The sequence below is a fragment of the Oncorhynchus masou genome, unplaced genomic scaffold (assembly GCF_036934945.1).
Source record: "Oncorhynchus masou masou isolate Uvic2021 unplaced genomic scaffold, UVic_Omas_1.1 unplaced_scaffold_8241, whole genome shotgun sequence".
NCBI lineage: Eukaryota > Metazoa > Chordata > Actinopteri > Salmoniformes > Salmonidae > Oncorhynchus > Oncorhynchus masou.
In genome coordinates this window covers 2,501-12,937 of record NW_027014721.1, presented here as the reverse complement: position 1 = coordinate 12,937, position 10,437 = coordinate 2,501, and the positions used below count along the sequence as shown (strand labels likewise).

The 10,437-nt window shown below is 43.1% G+C and overlaps 1 protein-coding gene across 1 annotated transcript; it reads right to left on the bottom strand.

Annotated features, from left to right (window-relative positions):
* Window positions 1–2,554: 2,554 nt before the first annotated feature.
* LOC135537725 (C-C chemokine receptor type 3-like) lies at window positions 2,555–4,232 on the bottom strand. Its single transcript, XM_064963758.1, has one exon. It carries the CDS (start codon window positions 4,177–4,179, stop codon window positions 3,241–3,243), a length of 939 nt encoding a protein of 312 aa, XP_064819830.1. The 5' UTR covers window positions 4,180–4,232; the 3' UTR covers window positions 2,555–3,240.
* Between the last annotated feature and the right edge of the window lie 6,205 nt (window positions 4,233–10,437).

Here is a 10,437-nt window from a genome sequence, read left to right as displayed (position 1 = left end):
GGGTAGCCTAGTGGGTAGCCTAGTGGGTAGCCTAGTGGTTAGCCTAGCGGGTAGCCAACTGGGTAGCCTAGGTAGCCTAGTGGTTAGCCTAGTGGGTAGCCTAGTGGGTAGCCTAGTGGGTAGCCTAGGTAGCCTAGTGGTTAGCCTAGTGGGTAGCCTAGTGGGTAGCCTAGTGGGTAGCCTAGGTAGCCTAGTGGGTAGCCTAGTGGGTAGCCTAGGTAGCCTAGTGGTTAGCCTAGTGGTTAGCCTAGTGGGTAGCCTAGGTAGCCTAGTGGTTAGCCTAGTGGGTAGCCTAGTGGGTAGCCTAGTGGGTAGCCTAGTGGGTAGCCTAGGTAGCCTAGTGGGTAGCCTAGTGGGTAGCCTAGGTAGCCTAGTGGTTAGCCTAGTGGGTAGCCTAGGTAGCCTAGTGGTTAGCCTAGTGGGTAGCCTAGTGGGTAGCCTAGTGGGTAGCCTAGTGGTTAGCCTAGTGGGTAGCCTAGTGGGTAGCCTAGGTAGCCTAGTGGTTAGCCTAGTGGTTAGCCTAGTGGGTAGCCTAGTGGTTAGCCTAGTGGGTAGCCTAGTGGTTAGCCTAGTGGGTAGCCTAGTGGTTAGCCTAGTGGGTAGCCTAGTGGGTAGCCTAGTGGGTAGCCTAGGTAGCCTAGTGGTTAGAGTGGAGGGGCGGTGATGAAAGAAAGAAAAGCTGAAATGAATCATTCTCTCTACTATTATTTCTGACATTTCCCATTCTTAAAATAAAGTGGTGATCCTAGCTGACCTAAGACATGGGAATTTTTACTAGGATAAAGTATCTGAAATTGTGAAAAACAGAGTTTAAATGTATTTGGCTAAAGTGTATGTAAACTTCCGACTTCAACTGTATGTGTTATAATAACCAAAGGTGTCTGACATTAAATGAAGTACAGTGTCATGAGATATAGAGTCTTTACGGATGTGTAAGGAATTTCCAAAGGTGTCTCACTTCAAACTAAGTATTACAGGACACTACATAGAGTGTCAATAAATAGGTTATTAACATAATGCTGATGGATGAAGGTTCTCTCATGATCCACAGGTTACTGTTGTGTGTGTGATAGGTATCTGAATGAGTTGATGGACATGCAAAGCTTGTGTGTGTGTGTGTGTGTGTGTGTGTGTGTGTGTGTGAGAGAGTAAACCAACCTTGTTTTTATACTTCAACAACAAAGTTAGGTAAGTCGGAAGCTTGTGTAGTAGAGCTTTATAAACCAAAAGGGAATAGTGAAGTGATCTATGGGACTTTAATGAGGACCAGCCAACCTTTTGGTACAGGATGTGATGAGTGGCTAGATTCTCAGAAGCTGGACAGAAGCTCTCGGCCAATCAACTGTATTAAGGCAGAATTTTGGAGCGACAGTGGAAGAAGCCAATCACGTTTTTGACTTGCAATGGGTGGGACCGCCTTCTGGAAGCCCTGGAGATACATCACTGCTGAGAACACAAGAGAACAGGGGCAGTGGAATGTGTGACAGTGAAAACGTACAGTCGTCTCTCCAAATAGTCCATTACGTTGTACGGTGTTCAATTGTAAATGTATGAGATCCGTTATGAAATGTTATTGCAATTTATCTTTATAGGGCTACTGTATTATCTTTGTAGGGCTACTGTATTATCTTTATAGGGCTACTGTATTATCTTTATAGAGCTACTGTATTATCTTTATAGGGCTACTGTATTATCGTTATAGGGCTACTGTATAATCTTTATAGGGCTACTGTATAATCTTTATAGGGCTACTGTATTATCTTTGTAGGGCTACTGTATTATCTTTATAGGGCTACTGTATTATCTTTATAGGGCTACTGTATTATCTTTATAGGGCTACTGTATTATCTTTATAGAGCTACTGTATTATCTTTATAGGGCTACTGTATTATCTTTATAGAGCTACTGTATTATCTTTATAGGGCTACTGTATTATCTTTATAGAGCTACTGTATTATCTTTATAGGGCTACTGTATTATCTTTATAGAGCTACTGTATTATCTTTATAGAGCTACTGTATTATCTTTATAGGGCTACTGTATTATCTTTATAGAGCTACTGTATTATCTTTATAGGGCTACTGTATTATCTTTATAGAGCTACTGTATTATCTTTATAGGGCTACTGTATTATCTTTATAGGGCTACTGTATTATCTTTATAGAGCTACTGTATTATCTTTATAGGGCTACTGTATTATCTTTATAGGGCTACTGTATTATCTTTATAGGGCTACTGTATTATCTTTATAGGGCTACTGTATTATCTTTACAGGGCTACTGTATTATCTTTATAGGGCTACTGTATTATCTTTATAGGGCTACTGTATTATCTTTATAGGGCTACTGGATTATCTTTATAGGGCTACTGTATTATCTTTATAGGGCTACTGTATTGCCTTGTACCCTGGAATGTTGTCATGCTGCAGTGCATGTGAATGAACTGAAGAGTCCCTGTAATGAGCATGGGATGCAGAGTAACCACATGCTATAGCTAAGATTGTGTGGGTGTGTTCATATGGAATCCCAACAGTCCTTTATGTTAGATTGTTTTATTGAACGAGGCAAGTCAGTTAAGAACAAATTCGTATTTACGATGACGGCCTTCCAAACCCGGACAACACTGGGCCAATTGTGCGCCGCCCTACGGGACTCCCAGTCACGGACGGTTGTGATACAGTCTGGATTCGAACCAGGTTGTCTGTAGTGACACCTCTAGCACTGAGATGCTTTGTCTTAGACCACTGCGTCACTTCCTCACCTTGAAAGTATCCATGGGCCAGAAGAAACTGTAATCTGTGGTTTGGTTTTCCCTAAACAGCCCCTACAAACTTTATCCACCTCTCCATACAAATAAATGGGAGTGATAGTGGCATTTGTGCAATTGTCAAAATGTCAAGGCCAAATCAACTCAAATTAACTCCATATTTGGTTTGATGTTATTTAAAGGTGATTATGACATAAATAATACTAATAAACATACACACATGCCCCTATGACATCACTTAATAGTTTGCTAGTGGATGGGGAAAAATGAATGGAAACTGAACCATGGAATATAGTTCCTCCTGTCCCATAGACCACTTTCAGTTGTTGTAAATTCCTGAACTTCCCCTTTAATATACTCTCTGTTTTCCAGATTTGATTTCAAACAATATTCATTATTATACTGTGGAAATTGTCAATGAGATGGCTCGAAATCTTACAGATTGTGGCTTTGAGATCAATGGGGACGACTGAGTCAGACTGGATTGGTACTGTTCTCTGGATGGGTGTTTCTGCAGGCAAAGGCGTAGAGGAATGGATCCAAACAGCTGTTGATGAAGGTCAGAGATCCAACAATTCGCCAATGGGCCTCCCAGACTCCTCTCAGAGCCTTATCCCCTACAAAGATCGCTGACAATCCCAGCAAGTTCATGACATGGTGAGGAGTCCAAAGAACGGAAAATGTCACTACTATACTGGTCACTAATCTGGTCATCTTGGGGCTCCTGAAAAACGCTGTTTGGTTCACTCTTCGGTGGAGGCGGATATAGGCTGTGGCCATGATGGAGAAAGGAACTACAAATCCCAGAACAGTCTGTAGGAGCAACACGGCCACTTGCTGAGCGTCTGATGCGAAAACAAACATACACTGGAAATGTCCATTCTCAACCTGCTTCAAATCTTGCAACACCCAATTAGGGATAGATAGGACCCCGGCTACCCCCCACAGGACAACCAGCAGTCCCCTTTCTTTTGCCACTCCCTGCAAGGCCCAAGTCTGTGGATACAGAACCTGGAGGTAACGCTGGATGCTCAGAAGCGTGATAGTCAGCAAGCTGGTGTAGATGCTACAGTAAATCAGGATGGACATTAACTTGCAAATAGACCGACCCATTATCCAGCTAAACAGAATGCTGTGGATCCATGCAGGCAGGGTGACAAGGCATAGCAGGTCTGATGCAGCCAAGTTCAACATCAGTCTCCGGCTCAAACTGGATAGATGGTGGTTCCGACAGAGGACGACTATCACTGCGATGTTCCCGGGTATGCCGATGAGGAAGCAGAGAGACAGGACCACGCCAGGGGCCAGACCACCCCGGTTCCAAGGGATGGGTGCAGGACTGAGGAAGGAGGCATTAGAGTTGGAGGAGTTTAGGGTGAAGGAGATGAAGGTGGAGGAGTTGCGTTGCTCCATTTCTAGCAGTGAGTCAAGATGACCGGCAAATGGCTCTGAGTAACAGGCAGTCAGATAAAATACAGTGTTCATGTGATGCATGGGGTACACTATTTTCAACCGTTGTTTATCTGTACAGTGAATTTGCTAACCAAATTGAGTGTTAGTGAATAGGTAATTAGGGAAAGGCCATGTTGTCATGAAAGCTAGGAGTGGTGGGTGTGGAGTCAAAGAGAGCAAGGCTTCCAGTGTAGACAGATTTATTCCGCTGGGTCTCGCCAACATACAGGCACAATGACCAATAAACAGATAAGTCCCCCAAAACCAGGAAAATAACAAACAGCAAAAATACGTATAAGCAAAACCAAACTCTACCACTGACAGAGAGGAATAAGCCCGACACAAAATCAGGCCCTGGAAGTTTAAATAGCCCCGAATTAACAACAAATAATGTACAGGTGAAAACAATTAGGACAAAACCAACAGAAAAGAAAAAGGGATCGGTAGCAGCTAGTAGACCGGTGGCGACCGTCGAGCACCGCCCGAACAGGGAGAGCAGACGGAAGTCATGACACGTTTTGATGTTCTGCGTCTGTAGGAAATAGAATGGGACTTCTGAATGTACTGTATTCTTCCTGTGAAACAACAGATGACAAGGAACTGATCTAGAGGAAGAATCTTAGATAACCAGTCAGACTAAAAAACATGTTCAATTGTAATTTTACATTGAATGTGCTTTTCAGTCCAGGACTAAACTCTTAGAAAAAAATGGTTTGAAATAGAACCATACTCCTCACAGAGCCTTATCCCCTACAAATATTGCTGACAATCCCAGCAAGTTTATGACATGGTGAGGAGTCCAAAGCACGGAAAATGTCACTACTATACTGGTCACTACTATACTGGTCACTAATCTGAGAGGAGAACCATTTTTGGTTCTACCAAGAACCCTTTTTTCATTGAAGGATTCTTCCTAGTATCCTCTATGAATGGTTCTAGTCTTTAACGTGCAAAACAGTCTGATCTTCCTTTCCAGGCATGCTCGAGCAAACACTAAAAAGTATGTGAAAGATTTCAAATAGTATTTGAACCCAGGCCTGTTGTCACGCGTGTTCTCTTTCCGGCCTCAAGGTCACCATGCTGCTCGTCAGGGCACACACCTGTCACCAGCGTTAGGCGCATAATGACACTCACCTAGACTCCACCACCTCCTTGATTACCCGCGCTATATATGTCACTCCCTTTGGTTTCTTCCCCAGTCGTCATTGTTCATGTTTCTTGTTTTGTCCTTTTATTTATTAGATGTATTCACTCCCTGAACTTGCTTCCCGACTTTCAGCGAACATCGTTGCATCTGTGATGTTGTATTGGAAAACTGAGATGAATATTATATAAATAATCAATGGATGTCAACATATTCAAATAATGATTGATTCTTCCTAGGTTTTGACCTTTCTAGGGAGTTTTTCCTAGCCACCGTGCTTCTACACCTGCATTGCTTGCTGTTTGGGGTTTTAGGCTGGGTTTCTGTACAGCACTTTGAGTTATCAGCTGATGTACGAAGGGCTATATAAATACATTTGATTTGATAAATATACTGTAATGAAACAGCAGGGAGCAGATCTCGAACCCTCGACCTTCTAGCCTGAGGTCCGGCGCGCTATCGACTGTGCTGCAAAAGCATGCTCTTGTGACAGAGTCGATTTCCATGCTTATAAACCCAGGGTCGTTACACTACTCCTTCCTTTCAAAGAGGGTGTCCTCATTTCAACATCCTAGGTTAAGCCGGTAGTAACTTGTGAAATAGACACTGGCTGGAATGCGTTTTTAACCAATCAGCATTCTTCACTGGCATAGTAGCCTGGCCTCCTTCCAACCTAAAGCCTGTGACTCATCTGATAATCAATGTGATTTTGTTTCACTGAATCTCTGTCTGTATATTTGGTTAATTGATCTCTGGCTGGACAAGTGGAGAAGTGATATCTCGTTTATTCGCTCACTGATTTATAAACATTTAGCATTCGTTATACAACGGGTGGGTTTAATCCTGAATGCTAATTGGTTAAAAGGACATTCTAGACGGTGTCTATTCCACAAGTTAACACCGGTAGAGAATGTGTGATCAACAAACGCTATGAGTACATATGGATATATGTCTTAAACAGAGTTGGTCCCTGTTAAGATACCTTGATATTTAAGAATGTACTCTCTTCATCTCCCCGTTGTTCATGAGCTGATCTGTTATCTCTATAATCATCAATTTGATTTGGTAAAATAGTAAATGTTCTGTCATCTGTTGGAGTTTATCGAGCTAGCTTAATGACTTTGATCATTTGACTTTTGTTTGGGCTGCCGTTACAAAGGTTGTAGGATTGGACAACGCTATAGCCCTACTCGGTGGTGTCGAGATAGTCTGGTGCTACTGCTGAAATGCACTGAATTCATTGAGGAAGGTAATAAAGCTTGGGAATTTATGAACGCCCCGTTTCGCAAATTCACAACAAAATCACTGCCGATCAAAGTTACTCTATCATTATTCAGGGTGCGTTGGTCAATTCACTCTGACTATCTACTCCGACTTCAGAGCACTCTGGCCTGAGTGTGCCAGAGCACAGAATAACTGATGAATTTACGAACACTCCACACCAGTTGAATACGGCCAGTGTCATTGTAAACGCTGGCTAAAAAGCGTAGTTAAATTGACTGTAACACAGTTACAGTCACCAACGCTCTGGATAACATCAAAACAACCTAACCAGCTCTGCTAGGGTGAGTAAAATGATCAGAGTGAGGAGTTCTCTCATTTGTATCTGGAAGTAGCTAGCAAGCTAACCAATGTTAGCCAGTTAGCTTTGGTGCTTGACTGCTGTTGTGAGGCCAGAGCGTTATGAACACTCCGAGAGTGAAACGCTCTGAATTTACAAAAGGACAATCTAACAACACTCTGAATTTATGAACTCCCAGAGCGCACTCTGGCACTGCGGATTTAATTCATGAACACATCCTAAATATCAGTTTCCCTTGCAGTGAAATCTTTACATAGTGACCTAGCCAAACCTGCAATGTGGTGCAGCGACAATCTTAATTTTAACCCTGGCATAGTGACCATATTTTGGTTTTAAACGCTTTAAACGGGCACTTCTAATTTTTTCCGGTATTCCCCGGGAGTCTCGGGATAAATATGAAGAATTATTATCACGGAACTTGCCAAGATATAAATGGTAGTTTATCTGTGCTTAGTAACATCTGTTGATCTGGTAGTGAATATATATTTGGTCAACATTTAGTATATGACTGATCAGTGTCCCAATACTGTTACACTGAATTACAAGACTGAAAATAACTCTACCTACCGGAACGCATTGAGCTATTTCACTTGGCAGTTTAACAGCCATTGTTATTCAGCAAACAGTACATGTTTCACCATCACACACGCATTACCAAGCATCCATTATAGTATTATGTACATGAAATCTCCCAGTATAAGAGGCCATTACGATGCTTACATTGGCTCTTCTGTAGTCTCAATCTGTTTCTCTGTAGCAGTGTTTTATACATGTGGGGCTTATATTACAGTAATCACCACCGTCAGTTCCCATTGGCTCAACTTATTCACTATTCTCCATACTCTTCCAGATGTATTACACAAATCTATATGACCTATGTCAGTGGACGTATACAAGGAACGTCTAACCAGCTGTGCCCCCCTGAAAGATCAACTCTTGTGAACTGTGCCCCCCTGAAAGATCAACTCTTGTGAACTGTGCCCCCCTGAAAGATCAACTCTTGTGAACTGTGCCCCCCTGAAAGATCAACTCTTGTGAACTGTGCCCCCCTGAAAGATCAACTCTTGTGAACTGTGCCCCCTTGAAAGATCAACTCTTGTGAACTGTGCCCCCCTGAAAGATCAACTCTTGTGAACTGTGCCCCCTGAAAGATCAACTCTTGTGAACTGTGCCCCCTGAAAGATCAACTCTTGTGAACTGTGCCCCCTGAAAGATCAACTCTTGTGAACTGTGCCCCCCTGAAAGATCAACTCTTGTGAACTGTGCCCCCTTGAAAGATCAACTCTTGTGAACTGTGCCCCCCTGAAAGAACAACTCTTGTGAACTGTGCCCCCCTGAAAGATCAACTCTTGTGAACTGTGCCCCCCTGAAAGATCATTGCTGAGTGAACTCTTGCCCGGAAATGTGAAAATGCACATGTGTGAATCAATCGTATGTGGCCTATGTAGTGTATACTGACAGGAAGCCTGGATTCACAGCCATGGTATTCAACATGGACACTATCTGATAGCACAGTCCAGACCTCAGTTCAAATACTATGTTAAATCGTTCAAATAATTGTAACTTTTGCTTTAGCCAGCCTGAATTGCAAGATGGGAGGGGTTTGCAGTTTTGGGAGTAATCTATTGGTACATTTAGCCAGGGAAGCACAGACAAAGTATTTTTAAATGATTGCTAATAGTATTTGAACCCAGGTCTTGTGGAGGGTACTCTATCTGAGAGAGCCCAGACCTGCTGAGTGACTAATCACTGTGTTAACTGTATAGAGGCTTGAAGTGACTTTCAAAGCTGAGAGAATGTCAGCCCTGCTATCTGTCTTGTTTTTGACAACTACCATTACAAACAGCTTACTGAATAGCACATAAGTACAGTATACAGGGGTTTGGGGATATATTGGCATCTTTCCACTATTCTATCAGGTCTTACTGGAAGAAAAACACGTAATAAATTGACAAAATTCCAAAGTAGAACAATATCGTGAAACCTTTTTAAAAGTTAAAAGGCTGTAGGATGGTTACAGTAACCTCATATCTAAATGGTGTTGCTGTGCTGTGCTCCCTAGTCCCTACTTCATCAGGAGTAACCAAGCAGGAGGTGGAGTGTGATTGGTCTCGCTTCATGGTATTCCAAACCCTCCCCTCCCCGTGGTGTGTCTGGGGTGTACTGTATATCCAGTCTGATCCCAGAACCTGCTAGGTTTCCCATCCACACAAAGTTAACGGGTGAGTCCAAAATGGTACCTCTATTCTTTAAACTGGGCCCAATGGAGCTCCAGTCAAAAAGTAGCGCACTGTATAGGTAACAAGTGTGCCATTTGGGACACGACACACACTTATTGAATATCAAGTGGATGTCAAACTGCCACAGTGGGATGGTAGGCAACTAGATGGTGATTGGGGATTGGTGAAGAGGGTGACTGTGAAATAGTTTAGTCACTCCGCATCTCTTCAAAGAGAACACACCCAATGATGTTTTATCTGAAGAGAAGTCAATATAGAACAGATACATTCCAGCTTGTTTACATTGTTGCATATCTGTTGTAACTCTACTTGTATACACCCCTAATCTCTTAGAGTAATATACACTCTGTGGTGCATAAAAACCTCATACACACAGCTCTATTGTTCCTTATTCAGATTGCTTGATATGATTACAGTGTGTGGTGAAATGAATTAGCCGTTGCCTAAAATGAAGCATTTGAAAGCAACGTAGGCAGCTAGGGGCTTTCCATTGCCCTAGTTTCCATGGCTTTAGAGCTGAGAGACAGAGGGGGAGAGAGTGAGACAGATGTGGAGAGATAGAGAAAGACAGAGGGGGAGAGAGTGAACAGGAGAGAGTGAGGGAAACAGGGGGGAGAGAGAGGGAGAGAGAGAGTGTTCTGATGACATTTCATGTTGCCGTGGAGAGGTAGAGGAGAGTCGTGGTGGTGCTAGATAATGAGAACAGCAGTGCAGACTGGCTCAGGTTCAGAGCAGGCCCAGGCCAGGGAGAGAGAGAGAGATGTCTGCCAGAAGTGCTGAGCTCATATTTAAAGCTGTAGAAGGGGGACTCACTAACTGTAGCAGCAGCACTCAAACTCTCATCGTTTCTGTTCTGCTTGGTTTCTGGAAACAGGTTCTGAGGTTTCTGAAGAGTTGCTACTGATTTGTTGATTTCAGGTATTGCCTCACGAAGACGTGTTTGGTCGATATTGTCTGCGTGTGTGTGTATATGGGTGTGTGTGTGTGTGTGTGTGGGTGTGTATCCGTTCATGGATATGTGATCCCGTCCATGTGTGGACACGGCACAATCATTCATATGTATGTGTGTGTGTGTGTGTGTGTGTGTGTGTGTGTGTGTGTGTGTGTGTGTGTGTGTGTGTGTGTGTGTGTGTGTGTGTGTGTGTGTGTGTGTGTGTGTGTGTGTGTGTGTGTGTGTGTGTGTGTGTGTGTAGTGGGTTTACAACAATGACACGGAGGTGTGTGTGTTCTCTGTGTGCAGTGGGTTTACAATA

Coding starts and splice junctions, on each gene's coding strand:
- LOC135537725 (XM_064963758.1), bottom strand. CDS start 4,179: ATGGAGCAACGCAACTCCTCCACCTTCATCTCCTTCACCCTAAACTCC.